At 45.5% G+C, this 25,112-nt stretch overlaps 2 protein-coding genes across 3 annotated transcripts in view; one reads left to right on the forward strand and one right to left on the reverse strand.

Moving 5' to 3' along the window:
* Positions 1 to 5,890: 5,890 nt before the first annotated feature.
* LOC121003441 lies at positions 5,891 to 18,224 on the reverse strand. 2 transcript variants are annotated; one of them, XM_040435295.1, is made up of 7 exons: positions 18,084 to 18,224; positions 14,399 to 14,555; positions 13,850 to 14,316; positions 8,629 to 8,699; positions 8,229 to 8,537; positions 7,859 to 8,105; positions 5,891 to 6,331 (listed from the first exon to the last, which is right to left on the reverse strand). In XM_040435295.1, the coding sequence occupies exons 2-7, from the start codon at positions 14,509 to 14,511 to the stop codon at positions 6,081 to 6,083; spliced, it is 1,458 nt and encodes a 485-aa protein (XP_040291229.1). In that variant the 5' UTR covers positions 14,512 to 14,555; positions 18,084 to 18,224; the 3' UTR covers positions 5,891 to 6,080. The 2 variants fall into 2 exon arrangements, with proteins under 2 accessions (XP_040291229.1, XP_040291228.1); XM_040435294.1 differs by having other exon boundaries at positions 13,838 to 14,316.
* Positions 18,154 to 25,112, forward strand: part of PNPO (pyridoxamine 5'-phosphate oxidase) — a 50,346-nt gene continuing 43,387 nt past the window's right edge. The window contains exon 1 of the mRNA XM_040435296.1: positions 18,154 to 18,344. Coding sequence (XP_040291230.1) covers positions 18,174 to 18,344 — 171 coding nt within the window. The 5' untranslated portion in view covers positions 18,154 to 18,173. The remainder of the gene's footprint in view (positions 18,345 to 25,112) is intronic.

Here is a 25,112-nt window from a genome sequence, read left to right on the forward strand (position 1 = left end):
CAGTGTCTCACACTGGCACGCTGCAAGTTTATCGCATTGAACTCGCTTGTGTGTATCTGGCCTAAGGCTGCTATGACACGTGCGTTAGTCGGTCCTACACATGCAATACGGTTCTGGGTTGCACCTGAACTTCCTGCCATTGTTTCAAGTTACAGGTCTAGGTGCAGCCAGGCAATTGGCATGAGCATTACCTGCGGCCACTAGCACAAGTGTAATAGCACCCTTAGCAGAATATGAGAAAGTACACAGCACATCTGAAGACTCGTCTAGGCGAAATCAATAAAATCAGTATGCTTTAAATGCAATCTAAACTCGAGTGAAGTGTCCCTTATCTCGGTCATCTAGGGGGTAGAAATGCTAGACCGTACACTTCATTGCTTAGAACAGAAATCTCTTGCTATTACTCAACGAGTATAAGACCCCTTTCACACGAGCGAGTTCCACGCATTGGACTTGCAGAGTGTGTCAGCGAGAGCACCCGTCCTGACCTCCCAGCACTAACCGGGTCGCATAGCATTATATTGATTTATGATGCTATGTAATCCTTACAGTTCTGGAATGTATTGGATAACACTGACAGCATTATGTCAGTGTTATCCAATACATTTTAAGACCTCTAAGGGTTACATAGCATCATAAATCAATATAGTGCTGGGAGGTCCGGACGGGTGCTCTCGCTGAAAGTCCAATGTGTGGAACTCGCTCTTGTGAAAGGGGCCTAAAGGAGTATTCTCTGCTAAATGAAACTGTTATGCTTGGTTCAGGTGAAACATTAGAATTAGCTTTTTGATGTGTCTGAGGCCCTGCACTAAGCAACCGTTGTTGTTTTGCGATCCGTTGTTCCGTATCTGAGTTTTTTTTTTCTCTGATTTAAGTCCAGTTCCGTTCCGTTATTCCACAAAACATATCCGTATGGTTTCCATATGCGATCCGTTTTTTGCAGATCGGAAACAGTAACTTATTAATCACCAAACATATGAGCAATATGGGCTGGGCATAGCATTTCTACAGTATGGATTTGCAAAATATGGATGACATACGGATGTGTTCCGTATTTTTTGCAGACCCATTGACTTAAATGGGGCCTCGGACCGTGATTTGCGGACAATAATAGGACATTCACAAATTTTTTGCGGAACAGAAAAACAGAATTCACACAGAGTACCTTCCGTTGTTTTTGCGGACCCATTGAAGTGAATGGTTCCGCATACGGTCCACAAAAAAAAACTGAACGGAAGCGGAAAGAAAATACGTTCATGTGTATGAGCCCTAACACTATCATTTTTGCCTGGAGAGTTTCTTTTTAGGCATGTTCACACTTGTTGCAGACATTTCTGTGACGTTAGTAGAACTTGCTGAAATCTCCATGCTACAAAAACAACCCAATTCCGATGCAGTGATATCTGCCGTGTGTGACTGTACGCTTAGTGCGGTAGAGCATTTTCATTCTGGAGATTGGAGGCAGCGTAAGGTCAGCCTTTATCAATGTGATCATCTCACAAGTAACTATGAGAAAGACATAGAAGATAGTTTTCACTGGATTTACCTTCTAAGGGCTTGTTCACGCGACCGTGCCGCAAATTGCGGATCCGCAAAACACGGATGCCGTCCATGTGCCTTCTGCAATTTGCGGAACGGACGGCCCTCTATGCCTATTCTTGTCCGCAGAACGGAGCAACGGATGCGGACAGCCCAGAGTGCTGTCCGCGTCTTTTTCGGCCCCGTTGAAGTGAATGGGTCCGCATCCGAGACGCAAAAAATGCAGCTTGGATGCGGAACCAAACCACACCACGGTCGTGTGAATGAGCCCCTAAGCCCTTCACTTTGCATACGTTCTTCTGGAGCCCAGATGCTCTAGCTGTGCAGTCTGGTTAAGGGGCTGCTTTTTCACATGTCCAATAGCTGTGGAGTGGTGGTTTTAAAACAGTGCTGCTTGATCACAGGTAACCATATTCTACCTCCTACTCACCAACTTAAAGGGAGGCAGTCACCAGGAAATTCACTGGCACAAAGGGGCACGTTTACGGTTTTAAAGGGAACCTGTCATCAACTTTATGCTACCCATACTAACGGTAGAATAAAGTAGAGACAGGTGAGTTGATTTCAGAGGTCTGTCATTTATAAGTTAAAAGTAAGTGGTTGCCGAGATCCAAAATCACAACCATTGGAGACTGGGCCTGGAAAAGAGTCCCGGCCACCTGAGAAGAGTCCTGGTCATTCATGAATTCCTAATCTCCCTGCCCACCTGCCGATGATTGACAGTCTTCTACCTAGTTTTCTCCCTTTCTATCTAGGAGAGAACTGTCAATCATCAGCAGATGGGCGGGAGAGCAGGAGATTATGGATAACCAGGACTCTTCTCAGGAAGATGTAGGGCTGCAGTGAACGATTATTTTGGAAATCGAGTACTCTTATAAGAAAAAATGAATTAATAGACTGTTTTCCTTTATAAAAACTCTTCAGACCCCCTGCCATCAGTCCCCAACACCCTATGTTCCCCCCTGTGCGATCAGACCAAGTGCATCAGTTCCCCCCAGTGCCTTCAACTCTTGCCCACCCCAGTGCCATCAGCTGCCCCCTCAGTGAGGTCAGCATAAAGTTGATGACAGGTTCCCTGTAAGGCATATTAGTGTCTTAAAAAAGTAGCAGATTATGGCACATGCCATATTTGGGATTATTTGAGCTTCTCAACACTAAAAGGGTTGTGATTTATCGAGGGGATGAGGCCAACCTCCCCCTCTTCATACATTTGCACACTTTTTACTAAGACTGGCATGCCCTACACCAGTCTTAGTAAATCTCCACCTACTGTCTTGTAGGGCTGGCTGAATGTAATGATACCTTCTCTTAGTGCTGCTTCATTCTGGACAAAAAGTACTTTTAATCAATATGCAAACAAGCAGTTAAGTGCACGGAGGGTGGGCCAAAGCCACTCTGTGCACCTTGCTTCTCCTGATTCCTCTGACAAGCCCCTCTCTCTCTTTGATAGACAGGGCCCGGTGAGCTGACTATGGAGGAACTTGGTCCTGTCGGTCCAGAAGGAGGGAGTGGCTGGCAGAAAAGGAGTGCACAGAGTGGCTTGGGCCCACCCTCAGTGCACTTAAAGGGAACCTGTTATGTGGATATTTGATTATAATCTAACTAATTATATACAATCATTAACTACTAAAAAGTGCCTTAGATGTATTCACTTACTGGTGTGACAGATGGTTACCTCATAATATACACACAAAGATGCTGCATGCTAATGAGCTGATATGAGTCCAGCGTGATGTCATTGAGTCCAGCGTATATTTAATTCAGAGCTATAGCCACTCCCCTGCTGCTGATTCATATGGAAAATAACTGTCAATCCACAGCAGGTGGGCGGGAAGGGTCAGGAGCTCATGAATATTCATGACTCATCATTATCAGCTGGAGCTTTTTAATACAAGATGTTGGCAGATTGACTGGGTCAATTAAAGAAAGTGACCCAGCATTTTGCTAAGAGAATCATAAACTTATTTATGTTGCCCTTAATTAGGACACCATAAAACTGGTGACAGGTTCCCTTTAACTGCTCACTTGCGTATGGATTAAAAATCAATTTTCTCCAGAATCAAGCTACAAATTTTTAAGTGACAGGTATTACATTCAGCTGAGATAGCCCCACAAGACTATGGGCCAGATTTATCATTAGCTCATCAGAATAATGGAGTGAAAAAGTCTCAAATTTTTGCGCAATCGCTAAAACACCGCAAAAATTTGCGACTTTTTTCTGCCAGTTTTCTAAAAGTGGGCGTGTTTTCTTATGTAAATGAATCTCTAGACAGATTTACTATTGCGACTATTTAAAAAGTCGCAAAAAAATGCGCAATTTCACTCCAGTGAGGACCATGCTTATCTTCTGAGACTTTTTAATAGAACATGTGACTTTTTCGTAAAGACGTGAGACCTTTGTAAAACTGCTTACTGACAAATAAACTGCTACCGTCAAACCACATTTATTACAGTCTTAAAGGGCCGATCATAAATCTACTTGGCTAAAACTAACTTTAGCCATATGTGAAAGAGGAGTGAGCTGTCAGAGTAATGATAAATCTGGCCCATTGTGTCTAGTTTATCTGTGAATTGCATGACAGATTCTCTTTAATATGCATGGTTTCAATTACCAAGAAATTCTGTAGCTTGACCATAAAGATACTATGGGAAAAAAAAGATTAAAGGGGTTGTCTCTAGAGATGAGCGAATTTCATATTTTGAAATTCGTTCACACTTTGGTGGTAAAAGCAGAATTGCGTTATGGATTCCGTTACCACGGATCAGAACGCAATTCTAGGACGGAATGCCTTTAGAGGCATTCCGTTATTCATTCGTCATAATAGAAGTCTATGGGCTGCAAAACGGATCCGTCTCGTTTCTGTTATGCACGGGGAGTATCCGTTATGCACGGGGAGTATCCGTTATGCACGGGGAGTATCAGTTATGCACGGGGAGTATCCGTTATGCAGCCCATAGTCTTCTATTATGATGGGATGAATAACAGAATGCCTCTAAAGGCATTCCGTCCTAGAATTGCGTTCTGGTCCGTGGTAACGGAATCCATAACGCAATTCTGCTTTTACAACCAAACTAAGCATCTCTAGTTGTCTCATCTCAGACAATGGGGGCATATTGCTAGGATATGCCCCCATTGTCTTATAGGTGCGGAACCCGCACTTATATCGGGAACCAAGCCCCACAAAGTGGTGGCTGGAGAACTTCAGTCTGGCCACCACCAAGCACTCTCTCCATAGAAGTGATAGAGAGCGCACCGCTCCTATTCACTTCTATGGGCTTGACGGAAATAGCCAAGCCAGTGCTCGGCTATTTCCGGCGGCCCCATAGAAAATGAATTGAGGGCGGTTCCACATGCTCAGTGCGTCCTCCACCACTTTGTTCTCTATATAGGTGTGGGACCCAGCACCTATCAGACAATGGGTGCATATTCTATTATCCCATTATCTGAGATGAGAATAACCCTTTAATATCCGATCTATAAGAATCTGACACCCCGCATCCTCACCGATCAGCAGTTTTCCTGCAGCACTTTGGAGCTGCAACAAGTTATTGAATGGAGCAAGAAACACAGCTTTGTTTAGAGTGTAGTGGCCATGCTGGATTAGAAGTGAATAGTAGCTGAGCTGCAGTAACCCCGCACGGTCACTACGCTTTGATGAGCTATCCTGAGTTTTAGGAGGCTGGAAAACCCCTTTAAAGAGGACCTTTCATTACGATAAAAAATCTAAACTAAGTATACAGACATGGAGAGCGGCGCCCAGGGATCTCCCTGCACTTACTATTATCCCTGGGCGCCGCTCCGTTCTCCCAGTATAGGCTCCAGTATCTTCAGATTTTGCTCTTGTTCTCCTGGGCGTCTCCTTCTCCCAGGCTGTAGCGCTGGCCAATCGCAGCGCTCAGCTCGAAGCCTGAGAAGGAGACGCCCAGGAGAACAAGAGCAAAATCTGAAGATACTAGAGCCTATAGCGGGAGAACGGAGCGGCGCCCAGGGATAATAGTAAGTGCAGGGGGATCCCTGGGCGCCGCTCTCCATGTCAGCATACTTAGTTTAGATTTTTTATTGTAATGAAAGGTCCTCTTTAATTTATGGTCTGTGCTTAGAACAGGCCATCAATATTGGATTGGTGCATGTCTAACTCCTGGGCTGCATCGTCCACTTACTTGCTTGGGACTCAGCTGTACAACTAGGCACAGCCACAACCATTAGTACAGCGGTGCCTCTGTAAAGTCAGGCCCACACCAGTCAAATAATTATGGCCTGTCCTAATGGTCAGCTGCACCCCTTTAAGTTGTTACCTTGGGCACAGTGCTAAATGCAAGTACGCAGGCAGTATACTAATGAAGTCAAACGTACAAACAAACCAGTTTTATTTTACCAGTGTTAAGTTTACAGACGTCAATGGCACATGCGTGTAAATGCGGTCATTTGTGTCACCCCATGTGGTTATTTCAGCAAAGGTCGCTTTGGGCATCCGGATATCTTAGTTTTAAAGCATGTTGCATATGGTTGTCTGGATACTTGTAACACGGTGCACCAATGCTCAACTGTTCTGCGGCACATTCTCTGTGATTAGTGTCTCTGCGGCCTTTTTTCCGGCGACTGTCTTTTCATTCGGAGACTGTAGCCTGTGAGCTGCTGATTTGGATGTAGGTCTGGGGCAGTGTTTAGCGCCTCCCTCTGTCCAGTCAATGCGTATGGACATCTTCTTCACGGCCCTTCGGGATGTTCCGCACTTACTGTTTATAACTGCATTGAAGTTACAGCCACGGCCACAAGCTCTTGTCACATAGGCTGGAAAAGGTGGATATTAAAAATACAATCAGCAGTGGTATTACAAATATATTCACTGTGATATGAAGCATTTTTGGAGTCATGGGGGGAGATTTAGCATCTCCCTTGCACCATAAAAGTGGTTTTAAAAAGTCACAAACTGTGTGTTTGACTTTTTAAATACGACTTTTTGAAATAAAAATAAAAAAGTAAGCAAGTGCCTCTTTTATTGCTGCCCTCATCACCTTTCCAAAAGGGGGCATGGCAAGGACGTGAAAGGGGTGATAAAGTTGCCCCCAATCAGGGCTGATTACCTTTGCTCTACTGCTCCAAATTAATAGTAACCCAAGGGTTTTACGTGCACAGAAGAAAATAACTGTGACACACACACACTGGGGTCAACATCACGGACAAATTTATCTTAATTTACACCAGTTTTCTGCTGCTAATGAAGCCAGAAATCTATGGCAGCTCCGAGTTGTCATGGATTTCTGATTAAGAGCAAGGACTGCTGGAGGACGAGCCCTGCACCTCCTCATAAATTAGGCGCATCCTCCAGCAGGGGATATCAAGAACAGCGCGGAAAGCACCGGCCTTGATAAATCTCCCCCATAGAGCTTTCTTGTGGTACAGATTTGGAACAGCTTCTTCTATATACATTCTATGGGGGAGATTTATCAAAACTGGAGTTAAAGGGGTTATCCAATATCATAAACTGCCGGGCCCCTTACAGCGAATATACTTACCCCGCTCCTGGTCCCCGCACTGCTGCTTCTCCCCATGCATGGATAAAAACATCCAGTGTTGGGGGAGCCTCCCTAGTGTCATCCGCTATGCTAGGGAGGCTCGCCCTTCCCCCAAAACACTGGATGTTTTTTATCGGCGCACGGGGAGAAGCAGCAGCGGCGGCGCATGGTAAGTATATTCCCTGTGAGGGGCCTGGCAATTTATGATATTGGATAACCAGATTCCACCTTACATTTTTCAAAGAAGCTGAATCTGACTGGTTGTATGCACAACTGAGTCGGTTTACCATGACTTCAGTTTTGCTAAATCTCCCCCTATATGTTTACTAGTGTCTACCCAAAAAAAGGTAATATGCAGAATTAACTGTATGCATGCAAGTATATTACCAAGGTACAGAGTCCAGGATAGCTCGAACTTATAACCAGTTTCAGTATTAAAATAAACTTTGAGAGCCCTGAGCACGTCTTTAGGTTGGAGAAGACTGGCTCATTTGGAGGGGAGGGAGGTAAAAGTGAGAATTTGTTGCTTTTTTTTATGCTCCCTAAATACATAAATGATTAATAAATAGTTGCCCTCTAAATTTTCCATCTAACCTCCCCTGCAATTTCCAAAGGTGTATGTTCCTCTACAGCAGGAATCAGGAACCTTCCGCACTCCAGCTGCTGTGAAACTACAACTCCCAACATGCACACTTACTCCTTGTAACTCCATAGAAGCGAAAGGAGGATTCTGGGAGTTGTAGTTTCTGAACCGTTGGAGGTTGCAGATCCCTGCTCTACAGCAATGAAGGTGGCCCCTCACCTTTGATGGCAGTTACCACTGTATCAGGGAGACGTAGGGGTTTCTCCATGGTGGTATTATTATGCGCAATCCGCTGTCCTGTGGCTGAAGATCGTGCCAGGGTCTCCCTAGAGAAGAAGTAATCCAGTAGACGCCGGGTCATTAGTTTGGGTTTATCTGGTGGAATAAGAGATAGGTCCTCCAGCTGCTGGTAAGTGATGTACACCCCAGATGCTGGCACCAACTCCAGTTTAGGACGTCCATTACTCTAAACATAGAGAAGCCACAAATTAAATTGCCACATTTTGCTTATATTAATCAATAATTTGGCATGTGTGCAGGTCACTGATCTACAGTGTGGTACAAGTTGGGTCTTTCAAATGTTTTATACCTCTATAGCAGAAGCCCATGCTGGAGTGCCATCTGGCAGCGTTTCCTGTAGAGGTTCCTCCCACATCACACAAGATTCAGGAATCGTGCTCTCTCCAGCATCATCCATCTTCATCCAGTATTGGAAGCCACTTGTCACCCCGCTGACTCGTAGCATGCCATCTGTAGGAGTGGTGGGCACTTCACTTGGTGCATTTGGATGGACAAGCTCGGGTGTGGGTGGTGGGATAGGAGATGGCATGCTTTCTGTTGAGGGGAGCCTGCTTTCACTAGTTGGAAGGGGTGTAGATAAGGTTTGAGGCGGGGAGGTCTACAGAGGAGATACATGGTACTCTATCAGAAAGGCCAAACAACCAGACAAGTGTAATAATTTGCAACTATTTAAATGGAAAGACAAATACCTGCAATTCTGAATTTTTCTCCGGAAATCCTGCCAGGTTCTTCAAGAAAGAGATATTGCAATCGCTGACCACTGAAGAGGGGAAAAAATATTATTATTTTTTTTAAATAATAGCCACTTTCTTTTTAAGCCAAATCCAAAAGTGGATCTTAAACAAAGGATAAATATAATGCAAAGATGTAAAATTCCCTTTTTTGAGATCCAGTAAAAGCAGCAGTTTGTACTGCGGAGCTGCTCTTCTTTCTGTCTGCTACATTTAAAGGACCCAATTAGGGATCGACCGATTATCGGTTTGGCCGATATTATCGGCCGATATTGAGGATTTTGAACGTTATCGGTATCGGCATCTATTTTGCCGATATACCGATAACGTATGGGGAACACAGAACGCGCTCTCTGTGTTCCCTCCGCAGCACAGGGGAGAAGGAAGCAGTGTCTCCTCCCCCTGTGCTGCTGCTGCCGCCAATGAGGGGATAGAACATAAGAGGAGGGGAGGGGCTGTGGCCGCTGCGCCACCAATGAAGATAAGCCTTTCATTCATTCATTCATATACAGGAGGCGGGAGCTGCAGAATCACATAGCCGGCTCCCGGCCTCTATGAGCAATAGCTGCGGTCCGCGGTAGTTAACTCCTCAGGTGCCGCGGATCGCAGCTACCGCTGATAGAGGTCGGGAGCCGGCTATGTGATTCTGCAGCCAGCTCCCGCCTCCTGTATATGAATGATCGATAGACTTATCTTCATTGGTGGCGCAGTGCGCCCCCCCCAAGCCCCCCAGTATTAATCATTGGTGGCGCAGTGCGCCCCCCACCCCCATCCCAATCCCGGCCAATAGTAAAAACATTGGTGGCGCAGTGCGCCCCCCCCCCCCCCCCCCCACCCACCCAGTATTAATCATTGGTGGCAGTGGCCACAGGATCCCCTCTCCCCTGCTCCTCCGATCGGAGCCCCAGCTGTGTAAGCCTGGGGCTCCGATCGGTTGCCATGGCAGCCAGGACGCTATTGAAGCCCTGGCTGCCATGTTCAGCTCCATGCTGCTGTGTGCACTATGCACAGAGCAGCAGGGACAGTGTGAGATCCTATTCACCCTGATAGAGATCTATCAGGGGGAATAGGACAAGGGTTCTAGTCCCTAAGGGGGTTAAAAGTTAGTAAAAAAAAAAAACACAAAAATATTAAGTATAAATGAAAAAGATTTATAAAAAAAAAATACACATTAACAATAAACAAAAAAAATACACATTAACAATAAACATATTAATTTTCAGCAGATTTGTGTAGGAATTTTTTTTTTTTCTCAAAAATGAAAATTCCCAGAATATCGGTATAAATTATCGGCTATCGGCCTGAAAGTTCACAAATTATCGGTATCGGTATCGGCCCTAAAAAATCAATATCGGTCGATCCCTAGACCCAATTGTAAAGTGGAGCAAACGGAGATCATCATCCGTTTTTACACCAGGGAGTCTGGACGACAGAATGCAGACTGGTGACCGAAAATGGAATTGTAATAAACCATTTGGAGTCACAGTCTTCTGGTCAGCCACCAGCATACAACCCCTGCCAAAAATGATGGTATCACCATGGTTAGGTTATGTTCACAACTCCTCCAGCAAAAGGAACAGACTACCGGAGTTTACTGTATCCGGATACTGCCAGGCGCCGCTGGATTCCCTAATGCCTATCATGGGATCCGACAGCTTTCTGGAATAAATGCCAGCTTTTGGCCAGACCAATAATATTGGTTTGGCTGAAAGCCGGCATTGGATCCTATTATAGAGAATGGGGATCCAGCAGCATCTGGCCATGCCGGATACAGTAACCTCCGGTAGTCTGTTCCTCTGTCGGAACAGACTTACCAGAGTTTGTGCCCATGATGTAAACCAGGCCTTAGATGATGTTTACTTGGCTTTTTTTCTTCATAGCAAATACGAAAATCAAAGATATGACGAAAAACGTTTGTGCAAAAGCTGGGCACTCTTGCTTCGTGAAACATACCTCAAACTATCTTAATGGCATATGTTTTCAAAAATATGGCATCACTCAAAGGTCATGATAGAATAATCAGCAAAAAAATAATAATATCTCAATCCGTATTTCATTGCTTCTCCTGGGCATTTATGATGGCCTGAATACGTTGTGGCATGGGCTTCACTAATGACTAACAATACATCTAGCAGCTTTCTGGAGGAGCAGTCGAGGGATCAGCTTTGCAGGATGGAGCCTTTTCACGGGCCAATTTATTTTTTTTCTACCATAAATTTTCAGTCGGCTTGTGATCCGGACTGTTTACTGGCCACGCTGAAGAAAAGCTTTAACGCTCTGCACACTGAAGATGCATTATCCTCCAGAAAAAGTACCTCACCCTCACCAGACCTGTTTTCTATTGATGGAGTGAGGTAATGACTGCCATCTCCCCTTGTCTTTTATCCGAAATGATGCAACCACATCATAAATGAATGAAGACTGGATTGGCTTCTCCAGGCAGCCATCTACATAAGTTGCATTAGACCGCTGTAGCCGTCCTCTTCTATTTAGGTGTTAATTTAGCTTTACTACATGTAAATTCCGTTTCATTCAGTCAATTTCCTTGGTCTCAACCATATATTTTCCTTCTACAACCAGACCCTTACATTTTATACTTGCACCAAAGTTTACACACAGCTGACTGGGAAAAACCAGAGTCTTTTACCGCACTCCATTTTGTGTTTCCATTCTGAAGAGTGAAGACATTTTTTAATAATCTTCAATATTTCCACTACAAACTTGTTGGGGGCATCAGCCCAACACCACGGTAAGCACTCCCTTTAACTGCAGACTAAGTTCCATTTTAACACTTGTACAAGTACAAGATTATACCATTACGCTACCTTTACCTAAATATCTGGTTTGCCGTGTTTTTTTTTAACTGATACAAATTGACATAATACCAAATTAAAAACAACACTAGCTAAAAACATGTGTGTGCTACATTTTATAATTCCCATACACTTTCGGCTAAAACATATGAAAATAAAACATAAAAAAAATAAAAAAGGAACAAAAATGCAAAATTGAGGAAAACATCCACAACAAAAAACTGTGTGTGAACCCAGCGTAAATGTTTCCTCAACAGCAAGTGATTCTATAATACTTTATTTTACTTGATCTGGAAAAACATGTGCCACAAAAAATAAACAATATGCTTGTTTGCCGTATGTTTCACAAAGCCTAACCCTTCCCCACACCTTGACATCACTATACATCAAGGAGAGTCCTAACTTTCCTCAGCATACAATTACGGCACAGGAATGGCGTGGGCACAGGCAGGCTCCCGCTGTAATGGCCAGGAACACATTTTTAATAATAAAGTGTTCATTTTTTTTTTTTTTTTTTGTGTAATGTGTAGGGGCAGTGATACTGACCATTTTTGTAATATACTTTAATTACTAAAATTGTACATTTCTATTAGAAAAATAGCTGTAAAGTGGCCCATTTTGAGCCCTAGCGACGCTCCTCTGTCTTCTGTTTACATAACGGTGGAGACTTGCTCAGCACTGACTGTGTTATGTAAACAGAAGACAGAGGAGCGTCGCTTAGGCCTCTTTCACACTAGCGTTCAGAGCGGATCCGTCTGGGGTCTGCCCAGACGGATCCGCTCATATAATGCAGACTTGGGATCTGTTCAGAATGGATCCGTCTGCATTATATTGTAGAAAAAATTCTAAGTGTGAAACTAGCTTCAGACGGATCCGTCCAGACTTTACATTGAAAGTCAATGGGGGACGGATCCGTTTGAAAATTGAGCCATATAGTGTCAAATTCAAACGGATCCGTCCCCATTGACTTACATTGTAAGTCTGGACGGATCCGTTTGCCTCCGCACGGCCAGGCGGACACCTGAACGCTGCAAGCTACGTTCAGGTGTCCGCTTGCTGAGCGGAGGCTGAACGCTGCCAGACTGATGCATTCTGAGCGGATCCGCGTCCACTCAGAATGCATTAGGGCAGTACGGATGCGTTCGGGGCAGCTTGTGAGCCCCTTCAAACGGAGCTCACAAGCGGAGCCCCGAACGCTAGTGTGAAAGTAGCCTAAGGCTCAAAATTGGCCACTTTACAGCTATTTTTCTAATAGAAATGCACAATTTCAGTAATTAAAGTATATTACAAAAAAAAGTATCACTGCTCTTATACATTACAAAAATAAATAAAAAAGAAGGACAGTAACACTTTAAAGGGATTGTGCAAGATAACATGGCCAAGACGGATCGGTCATGAACTCCACTAAAAGTCAATGGAGGACAGATCTGTTTTCTATTGTGTCAGAGAAAATGTCCCCATTGACTTGCATTGTGGGTAATGCTGGATCCGTTTTGCTCCACATCCCAAGATGGAGAGAAAACCGCAGCTTGCTGCAGTTTGCTCTCCGGTATGGGAACGCAACCAAACGGAATGGGATGCATTTTGGAGCATTCTGTTCTGTTCAGTTACGTTTTGTCCCCATTGACAATGAATGGGGACAAAATGGAAGCGGTTTTTTTTTCAGTATTGAGACCCTATGACAGATCATAATACCGGAAAATAGAAACGCTAGTGTGAAAGTAGCCTGACTCGCTTCCTGGCTCCTGCTCCCTCTCCTCCAGGCCTGCCATGCTGCACTGCGCTTCCTCGTGAAAACATCTGGTTTGAAATCGCCGGAGCCAATCACTGCCCGCAGCAGTGACAGTCTACCCTTACGTCATGACAAATGGCCATATGACAAAGGGATCCAGTCACCATCGCAGCCAGTGATTCCCTGCAGCCATGTCAAACTGGATGTTTTTATCAAGGGAGCCCAGCGGAGCATTGCAGGCCGGGAAGGAGAGGGGAGAGGAGCCAGGAAGCAGGTAAGTAGTAATCCTACCTTTACAGGGGAGGCCAAGTGGGGGACATAGTTGCCTATAGAGGATCCTTGGGTCCTACACCTTGCACCCCTGTTCCAGGATTACACAGCTCTGTCCATTGTGTAGCAGACGGAGCTTGTAACTACAGAGCAGCTCCCACAGTTACCAGCTCTGTCCCCTACACACAATGGACACAGCTACAAGGTAAAATCTGATTGGCAGGAATGCAGGGTATCGCCGATCTGATATTGATGGCCTAGCCTGGCGTTAGACCATCAATCTCAAAACCCTGGACAATCCCTTTAAAGATTAGAACTAAATATAGACATATGCTAATTAGAGACCTCTCACCCACAGACTGACCATTTGGTCCAATGAGTCGTTCGCCTTCTTTTATTGCACATATTCCTCTACGAGACAAAGCATCGTTCTGCTCCTCCAAAGTCTGGACATGCCTTCTTAATTCTTGGTTTTCTTTTTCCAGTTCCTGAATCCTCCATTCCTGTACTTTAGCCGCTTCATCTCGCGATGTCAAGATTTGATGCAGTTCCGCAATCTGTGCCTCCAGCTCCCGAACTAACTCTGAATAAAGTGCAGTTACCCGGCTTCCTGACCGAGCAGTCCAGTAATGTCCTCCAGGACCTTGGAGACAACTCGGGTCTCTGTTTGAAACACTTCTATCGTGCTCATTCGTTTTTTTAATGTCTTGGAAAGTGGCATTTTGGTGTCGAGGAATTGTGGGCGAGAACAGCGGTCCATTCAAGGTTCTCTGACGTTTTCTGCACGACAAGTCTTCTTCAGCTTTATGCAAAATCGTTGAAGACAAACATCTGGAAGATCAGACCAGAAGCATTATTACAATCAAATGCAACTTATTTAAAATGCACAAATTTGATATGCCTCGTTTTATACCTGGGTGTCTGTACCGTTTGACCAGCTGCATCCTGAGAGCGGTGTATGGGCACATGGTTGAGCGTGCTGTCTGACTCTTCATGCCTGAGTTCAGGTTCCATGCAACGGTTCATCTGTTATATCTTGAGTGGTCTTCACAAGGATACACATTAGTTGCCTAAAAGATCATGCAGACAGGGAGTACACGAAAGCAGTTACCGTCTGGAAGAGACCATTGTAGGAGAAGGTGATGTGTGGTAATGATTAGTGTTGAGCGAACTTGTGTTTTAAGTTCGGCGTCTAAAGTTTGGGTTATCGAAAAAAATCGCGTTATGGATTCTAAATTCCGTTATGGTCCGTGGTAGCAGAATCCATAACGCGATTATTCGATAACCCGAACTTTAGATGCCGAACTTAAAACACAAGTTCGTTCAACACTAGTAATGATCAATATAAGGCCCGGAAAAGGAAAAAAATAAGGAAAATTAAAGGGGTTTCCTAAGTCTTATATACTGATGACCCATTCTCTGTGTCTTGGATGCAAATATCGGTAAGAGTCCGACAGCTGTTTGAGAAGGCACCAATGCTCGCAGTAGCGCCACGGCCTTCTCGCAGCTTAGCAGAGCCCATGTGATGTCACTTTCATCGGTCGCGTGGCATAGGAGCAGCTCAGCACCATTTGAATTGAATTGAATTAGGCTGAATGTGATACCGAGCATAGCCGCTATACAATGTACGACGCTGTGCTTGGTGAGCTGCGAGAAGGCCGCAGACCGCCGATGCCTTCTCAAACAGCTGATCAGCAGGGGTCCCAGGTGTTGGACCCCCACCGATCAGATACTGATGACCTATCCTATGGAAAACCCTTTTAACTTTGCAAATGCTTAAAGGGGTTATCCAATCCTTATAATGACCCCCAGAATGTCCAGGCCACTCCTCTAGAACGTACTTACCTGCTCCCCGGCACCCGCTTTCCTCCGGATCCCTGTACGGCCACCGCTTCATTTCCCCATCGCACGAATCAAAACAACCGGCAATGGGGGCAACAGTGAGTAGCAGGCCACGATGGTGACCAACCTCCCTAGTGTCACCCGAAATGCAGCGGCGGCTGTGCAGGAATCCAGAGGGACACGGGTGCCAGACAGCAGGTGAGTACGCTCTAGAGGAGCGGCCCGGGCATTCTGGGGGTCATTATAAGGACTGGATAACCCCTTTATTGTGTACCTCCAGCAAAAACGGAAAGTTCAGAGTTTGCCCAGACATGTGGAGCTCAACGTACACAAAGTTTCATTCACTTTGGCACTTCTGGTGAAATGACTCCAAAATGGCTTAGAGAACACATTTTTAGGGTTGGGTTGGTACGTCTAGGTTATATACACTCCTCAGCACTGAAACCGCAAAACCACTGAGGGGGACATCGTGGAATTATGGAAATCACAGGATCGATAGACATGTTAAAGGGAATCTTTTACATAGATACATAGCTGTGGTTCTCCTCATTAAAACATTGTTTTCCTTTTGCTAATCTAAGGCTCCGTTCCAGAGTTATGATACATTTTCCTCACATGCAAATTAGGCCTTTGGTGCAATGAGGGCGTCACCGCTGCTCTTCTTGCACCCAAGCTCCACTCCTTTCTGTGGCCAGCCCCTTCCCTGGCTGCTTTGCCACTGCCTGGCCCCATCAATCAAAACAGCGAGGGAGGGCCCGTTTATCTGGCTTTTATGCCCCACAGATTGGATCTGCAGATCTTAGCGACACCTGCCACTTCCTCGATCTGCATAGCCTTATGGTTGGTCCTTCTTGGTGTTGCAATGTTGAGGAGTGTAGATATTTGGACCAATCAGCATCAAAATATACAGATATGATCTTTGATCCATTTGTCATCCTTAGACTGGATTCACATGTCCACCAAGGCCGCATGAACAACAGGGTGGCTTCCCATTGAAAACAATGGCTGGTGGTTACCGCTCGGCCGTCCTGCACTTTTCACCACAAATTATGTGCTAAATTCCATGGAACAAAGCTGCAGTGTGAACGGATCCTAAGAATTACAATTGCATGTATTATCTGTTATCACCAGCAGTCATTACAGCAATGGAAATGGAAGGGGGACTGCAAGTCCAAGAATGTCCGGGCTGCAGACATCATCTGTTATTATGGGATATCAGCAGTCATCAGAGTACTATAAGAGGAGAGAACTACTAGTCCCAGCATGTCCTTACTGCAGATTATTATATATCAGCAGTCATCAGAGTACTATAAGAGGGGAACTACTAGTCCCAGCATGTCTTTACTGCAGATTATTATATATCATCAGTCATCAGAGTACTATAAGAGGGGAACTACTAGTCCCAGCATGTCTTTACTGCAGATTATTATACACTCACCTAAAGAATTATTAGGAACACCTGTTCTATTTCTCATTAATGCAATTATCTAGTCAACCAATCACATGGCAGTTGCTTCAATGCATTTAGGGGGGTGGTCCTGGTCAAGACAATCTCCTGAACTCCAAACTGAATGTCAGAATGGGAAAGAAAGGTGATTTAAGCAGTTTTGAGCGTGGCATGGTTGTTGGTGCCAGACGGGCCGGTCTGAGTATTTCACAATCTGCTCAGTTACTGGGATTTTCACGCACAACCATTTCGAGGGTTTACAAAGAATGGTGTGAAAAGGGAAAAACATCCAGTATGCGGCAGTCCTGTGGGCAAAAATGCCTTGTGGATGCTAGAGGTCAGAGGAGAATGGGCCGACTGATTCAAGCTGATAGAAGAGCAACGTTGACTGAAATAACCACTCGTTACAACCGAGGTATGCAGCAAAGCATTTGTGAAGCCACAACACGCACAACCTTGAGGCGGATGGGCTACAACAGCAGAAGACCCCACCGGGTACCACTCATCTCCACTACAAATAGGAAAAAGAGGCTACAATTTGCACGAGCTCACCAAAATTGGACTGTTGAAGACTGGAAAAATGTTGCCTGGTCTGATGAGTCTCGATATCTGTTGAGACATTCAAATGGTAGAGTCCAAATTTGGCGTAAACAGAATGAGAACATGTATCCATCCTCTGATGGCTACTTCCAGCAGGATAATGCACCATGTCACAAAGCTCAAATCATTTCAAATTGGTTTCTTGAACATGACAATGAGTTCACTGTACTAAAATGGCCCCCACAGTCACCAGATCTCAACCCAATAGAATAGAGCATATTTGGGATGTGGTGGAACGGGAGCTTCGTGACCTGGATGTGCATCCCTCAAATCTCCATCAACTCCAAGATGCTATCCTATCAATATGGGCCAACATTTCTAAAGAATGCTATCAATGCCACGTAGAATTAAGGCAGTTCTGAAGGCAAAAGGGGGTCCAACACCGTATTAGTATGGTGTTCCTAATAATTCTTTAGGTGAGTGTATAATGAGAAGTCAGAGTACTAGGAGAGGGGAACTACTAGTCCCAGCATGTCTTTACTGCAGATTATTATATATCAGCAGTCATCAGAGTACTAGAAGAGGGGAACTACTAGTCCCAGCACGTCCTTACTGCAGACATAATTCATTATTATATGATATACGCAGTCGTCAGAGTACTAGAAGAGGGGAACTACTAGTCCCAGCACGTCCAGGCTGCAGTGAGCGCAGGACGGGTGACAACCCGCAGCACAAACCTTATTTTCCTGCCACACACTGCCTCCTTTACCTGACAGCCCGATGAAGTTTGGCACAGCGGCCATTACTGCAGCTTCTCCGGTGCCCACAGCTGTCCTCCTCCTGACACGTGACGGATCACATGACCATGACGTCATGGCAGCTCCTTTCCCCCAGGTCTAGCATGTTTGTGTGTCGAGGGATCCTGGCACCCACCTGTGTACTGCACACTGCCCGAGCTCTGAGCCGCACCACTGGAAGTGACATCATGGACCTGGCAACCATGCGGAAGAGTTACCGGAGCGACAAGGAGGTAAAAGGTCGTGACCTCGGCTCTGTGGAACTACAAGTCTCAGCACAGGTTGTCAGCTGGCACTGCGCCCTCTCCTCTGTAGGTTGTCAGGGCCACCACTCGGGAAGAGCCACAAGATACCACAAACTGAGCAATCGTTCAAAGCAAATCTAATGATAGCTTAAAGGGGTTGTCCAGGATCAGATAAATATGGCTGCTTTCTTCCGAAAGCGCCCCTCCTGTCCATGGACTGTGCCTGGTATTGCAGCTGAGCTCCTTCTCAATCAATGGGGCAGAGGTGCAGTACTGCACACAACCTGCAGACAGGGGTGGAGCTGTTTTTGGAAGAAGGCAGCCATGTTTTTTCTTAGGGTACTTTCACACTTGTGTAAAAGTTTTCCGGTATTGAGTTCCGTCACAGGGACTCAATACCGGAAAAAAAACACTTCAGTTTTATCCTAATGCATTCTGAATGGAGAGCATTCCGTTCAGGATCCATCAGGATGTCTTCAGTTCAGTCCCTCTTACGGTATTTAGCCGGAGAAAATACCATGCTGCGATATTTTCTCCGGACAAAATTCTGGAACACTTGCCAAAATGCCGGATCCATTATAATTTATTAAAGCCGGATCTGATACTAAGTGTTCTGAAAAGCCGGATCCGTTTTTTCCGGATGACACCGAAGAGACGGATCGGGTGTTTTAATGCTATCTGTTTGCATATGGATTTCCGGATGCGGCAGGCAGTTCCAGCAACGGAACTGCCTGCCGGAATCCAACAACGCAAGTGTAAAAGTACCCTAATACTGCGCATCCCCTTTAATAAATGTGTTTTTCCACTTTTACTTCACTACATAGGTACACTGCTACAGATGGGCAGCTCTGATTTGGTTAATATTACTAGTCATGTTTCAAAGCTCCTTAAAGGGGTTATCCAAACCCTATAATGCCTGGGCCCCTCACACAGGTTGTACATACCTACCGGCGATGGGAGGGGGGGGGGGGGGCTTGTCCCCATCGCGGCCTGCTATTGGCTGAACCACTGACACCCCACTCATCGCCGGTATGTAAGTACAACCTGTGTGAGGGCCCCGGGCATTATAGGGGTTTTCTGGTATTCAAATATCTGATGGTGGGGGTCCGACTCCTGGTACCCCCAGTGATCAGCTCTGGGGAGCACTGCAGCCTCTTCCTAGGTCTATGACATCATCGGTCACACAGCTCTTGTGCAGGGAAGTCCTATTCAAGAGAATGAGACTGAGTTGCAATACCAAGCACAGCCACTATATATTGGGCGGCGCTGCAGTATGAAGAGGCAATGGTGTTTGTCCAAGCACTGTGGCCCCTTCATACAGCGGATTGGCAGGGTGTCAGGAGTCAGATCCCCTCTAATTTGATGACCTATCCTGGAGATATCTCATTCCTGGAAACCCCTTTAAAGGGGGTTGGCCATTTCCAGCATGATCTGTACGGACATCTTAGGGCTCATGCACACAAACGTTTTTTGCGTTCCGTATATGGGCCAAAACGGCACAGTTGTGTGCATGAGGCCTTACTAATAAGGGACATGTCTCTTCGTGGAGCTGCTGTGGCTTTAAACCGTTGGGCGCGCAAACAGCAGCGCAGTGTATCATTGAAAACAATGGGAGGTGGTCATCACGCAGACGCCATAGTTGATTTGGCGTGGAATCTGTGCCAAAATACTAATGGCAGAAAACGCTCTGTGAACCCCTGTGAAGACCCCAAACGCTCTGTGAAGACCCCTTTCACACGGGCGAGTTTTCCACGCAGGTGCAATGGCAATGCACCCGCACTGAATCCGGACCCATTCATTTCTATGGGGCTGTGCACATGAGCGGTGATTTTCATGCATCACTGGTGCGTTGCGTGAAAATCGCAGCATGTTCTATATTGTGCGTTTTTCACGCAACGCAGGCCCCATAAAAGTGAATGGGGCTGCGTGAAAATCGCAAGCATCCGCAAACAAGTGCGGATGCGGTGCGATTTTCACGCATGGTTTCTAGGAGACGATCGGGATGGGGACCCGATCTTTATTATTTTCCCTTATAACATGGTTATAAGGGAAAATATTACCATTCTTAATACAGAATGCTTAGTAAAATGTCCATTGAGGGGTTAAAAATAATAAACAAATTTAACTCACCCCATCCACTTGGTTGCGGAGCGGATCTCCTCTTCTTTCTTCAGGACCTGGTAAAAGGACCTTTGATGACGTCACTGCGCTCATCACATGGTCCATCATGGTGATGGACCATGTGATGAGTGCAGTGATGTCATCAAAGGTCCTTTTGCCAGGTCCTGAAGAAAGAAGAGGAGATCCGCTCCGCAACCAAGTGGATGGGGTGAGTTAAATTTGATTATTATTTTTAACCCCTCAATGGACATTTTACTAAGCATTCTGTATTAAGAATGGTATTATTTTCCCTTATAACCATGTTAAGGAAAATAATAAAATCTACAGAACACCTAAGCCAAACCCGAACTTCTGTGAAGAAGTCCGGGTTCGGGTCTGGGTACCAAACATGCCGATTTTTCTCACGCGCGTGCAAAACGTATTCAAACGCTTTGCACTCGTGGGGAAAAAATCGAGCATTTTCCCGCGACGCACCCGCTTCCTATCCGGCCCTCACACGCGACGCCCGTGTGAAAGAGGCCTAAGTGTGTTGAAAGCTTACTAATATACTTTTATATGCCTGTCAGCACCATTGTCAGCGCCGCCCTCTTCTGTAGTACAGTTGGCTCCCCAGTTCACACAGCGCTGCTGTTCCAACATGGCCGCTAATGGAGGGGGCATGACCAAACCTCTTTGTCAGCGGCCTCCATGGCAGTGCCCATGTGCTAGTTGCTGAATACCTATACTTTTTCCAGGGTGCATTGCCTGTAAGACATCCTACACCAGCTGGATCTCTGTAAGGCCTCATGCACACGACCGTTGTTTTGGTCCGCATCCGAGCCTCAGTTTTTTTGCGGCTCGGATGCGGACCCATTCACTTTAATAGGGCCGCAAAAGATGCAGACAGCACTCCGTGTGCTGTCCGCATCCCTTGCTCCGTTCCGTGGTCCACAGAAAAAATATAACCTATCCTATTCTTGTCCGTTTTGCGGACAAAAATAGGCAGTTATATCAATGGCTGTCCATGCCGTTCTGCAAATTGCGGAACGCACACGGATGCCATTCGTGTTTTGCAGATTCGCAATTTGCGGACCGCAAAACACACAACAGTCGTGTGCATGAGGCCTAAGGAGAACCATTACCTACCAAGAAATGAATACATGCATTAAAGGGGTTATCCAGATATGAAGTTATTCCCGATCCGCAGGATATGGGATAACTATTAGATTGGTTCATGTCGGGGACCTCCATAGGGTATGGGGTCCCCGGTTCTCATGATCAGTGGGGGTCCCACTGGTAGAACCGTCACCAATCTAATAGTTATCCCCTAAGGGTCCATTCACACGTCCGCAAAATGGGTCCGCATCCGTTCCGCAATTTTGCGGAACGGGTGCAGACCCATTCATTTTCAATGGGGCCGGAATGTGCTGTCCGCATCCGCATTTGCGGATCCGCACTTCCGCATCCGTGCTTCCGTTTCCGCCAAAAAATAGAACATGTCCTATTCTTGTCCGCAATTGCGGACAAGATTAGGCATTTTCTATTATAGTGCCGGCGATGTGCGGTCCACAAATTGCGGAATGCACATTGCCAGTGTCGGTGTTTTGCGGATCCGCAGAACACTTACGGACGTGTGAATGGACCCTCAATGTGGATAGTGATAATGTCACATAACTGGAATAATTTCCAGACCTCTCAGACTGGCGGCTCCCGCATTGATAATCATACTTACCTGATCCCTGGCACTGGGTCCTGGCTCGTTTGCTCCGCTGCTTGTTTCGGGTTCCTCCATCTAAGCTTCAGGTTTGGCACCACTGCTTCCCTTGCGTCGTGTCAAATGGTCACGTAACATCAGGGGAGCAGTGATTGGTTGTAGTGGCATCAAACCTGAAGTTTACAAGGAGGGACGCGAAACAAACAGCGGAGAGAACAAGCTGGGACCCAGCGCCGGGGATCAGGTTAGTACGATACGGGTCCCGCCAGTCTGGGAGATCTGGAAATGAGTGCACAACCCCTTTATAGGCTGCTTGCACATACCTTCCAGCAAAGTGCAGTGCTTTCTCACTACCAGCAGAGGGTGCAGCGCTGGAAAGTCAGACATCTGCTGGAGTTGCTATATGGCAGTGTTCCTCAACTCCAGTCCTCAGGGCACACCTGCCGGTCATGTTTTCAGGATTTCCTTAGTATTGAGCAGGTGATATAATTAGTGTCAGTGCATCAGGACTTACCACAGGTGTTCATTCTGTGGAATATTCTGAAATCACGATCGGTAGGTGGGCCCTGAGGGCTGGAGTTGGGGAACACTGCTATATGGGATACTAGGTGGGTAAAGCTGAGGCTGTTGTGGGACTTTCTAATCACCACTACTGGAGTCAGATCACATTCTATTCCTTTAATATCATCTACCAAAAATAGAGACGAGGATCCAGCTTCCAAAAACTGTGACAGCCTTTATTCAAAAAAGTGCAGTAAAATCCGACATACAGGCCATGTCTATGCATTTCGGATCACATAGTATCGATCCTTACTCATGTCATGAGTAAGGATCGATACTATGTCATCCAAAACACGTAGACATGGACTGTATGTCGGATTTTACTGCACTTTTTTGAATAAAGGCTGTCACAATTTTTGGAAGTTGGATCCTCGCCTTCCATGCTTCCTTCTACTATTACCAGCCAGGTGAGCGCCGCAATCTGTCTTTATTTTTGCTTTAATATCATTTAATATGATTGATGGCTTCTATGTATTTTGACCTGGATTCTAGACCTGGGAAATTTTAGGCTTTTTATAGTAACATAGTACATAGTAAACACATTTGTCCATCCAGTTCGGCCTGTTATCCTGCAAGTTGATCCAGAGGAAGGCAAAAAAAAACTGTGAGGTAGAAGCCAATTTTCCCCACTTAAAGGGCTTCTGTCACCCCACTAAACTCATATATATTTTTTTTGTGTACTTATAATCCCTATCCTGCGATATATCTATACATTATGTTATTAATCATTTTCGTTCAGTAGATATTTCTCTTTCGGTGACGTCATCGGCGCAGGCGCACTGAGGGAGTGCTAAGGAGGCGAGCCTCCTTATCTCAGAGCGCCTGGGCCGAATCAACACAGGCGCACGATTTTTGAAATGCTGACAGGGCCAGTCGGAGGAGGAGATCGCGGCTGGCACTGTCAATCAACAGGACGAGGGGGCGGTTTTTTGCGGCTGCTACCAGCAAGTAGACGCCCTGCTTGCTGGTAGAAAGGTAATTAGCATATCATAAAAGTAAGTTTTTTGACATAGCTACTGAACGAAAATGATTAATAACATAATGTATAGATATATCGCAGGATAGGGATTATAAGTACACAGAAAAAAAAATTTTTGTTTAGTGGGGTGACAGAAGCCCTTTAAGGGGAAAAAAATTCCTTCCTGACTCCATTCAGGCAATCAGAATAACTCCCTGGATCAACGACCCCTCTCTAGTAGCTATAGCCTGTAATATTATTACACTCCAGAAATACATCCAGGCCCCTCTTGAACTCTTTTAGTGAACTCACCATCACCACCTCCTCAGGCAGAGAGTTCCATAGTCTCACTGCTCTTACCGTAAAGAATCCTCTTCTATGTTTGTGTACAAACCTTCTTTCCTCCAGACGCAGAGGATGTCCTCTCATCACAGTCCTGGGGATAAATAGATGATGGGATAGATCTCTGTACTGCCCCCTGATATATTTATACATAGTTATTAGATCTCCCCTCAGTCGTCTTTTTTCTAAAGTGAATAACCCTAATGTTGATAATCTTTCAGGGTACTGTAGTCCCCCCATTCCAGTTATTACTTTAGTTGCCCTCCTCTGGACCCTCTCCAGCTCTGCTATGTCTGCCTTGTTCACAGGTGCCCAGAACTGTACACAGTACTCCATGTGTGGTCTGACCAGTGATTTGTAAAGTGGTAGGAATATGTTCTCATCACGGGCATCTATGCTCCTTTTGATGCAACCCATTATCTTATTGGCCTTGGCAGCAGCTGCCTGACACTGGTTTCTACAGCTTAGTTTGCTGTTCACTAAAATTCCTAGGTCCTTTTCCACGTCAGTGTTACCCAGTGTTTTACCATTTAGTATGTGCGGGTGACTTGCATTATTCCTTCCCATGTGCATAACTTTACATTTATCAGTGTTAAACCTCATCTGCCACTTCTCTGCCCAAGCCTCCAATCTATCCAGATCCATCTGTAGCAGTATACTGTCCTCTTCCGTGTTAATTACTTTACACAGTTTAGTGTCATCTTCAAAAAAATTAATTTTACTGTGCAAGCCTTCTACAAGATCATTAATAAATATATTGAAGAGAATAGGGCCCAGTACTGACCCCTGAGGTACTCCACTAGTGACAGTGACCCAATCTGAGTGTGTAGCGTTAATAACCACCCTCTGTTTTCTATCACTGAGCCAGTTACTTACCCACATACAGACATTTTCTCCCAGTCCGAGCATTCTCATTTTATAGACTAACCTTTTATGTGGTACAGTGTCAAATGCTTTGGAGAAGTCCAGATATAAGACATCCATTGATTCGCCGCTGTCAAGTCTAGAACTTACCTCCTCATAGAAACGGATTAAATTAGTTTGGCATGACTGATCCCTCATGAAGCCATGCTGATATGGC

This window comes from Bufo bufo, chromosome 6 (assembly GCF_905171765.1).
Source record: "Bufo bufo chromosome 6, aBufBuf1.1, whole genome shotgun sequence".
Taxonomy (NCBI): domain Eukaryota; kingdom Metazoa; phylum Chordata; class Amphibia; order Anura; family Bufonidae; genus Bufo; species Bufo bufo.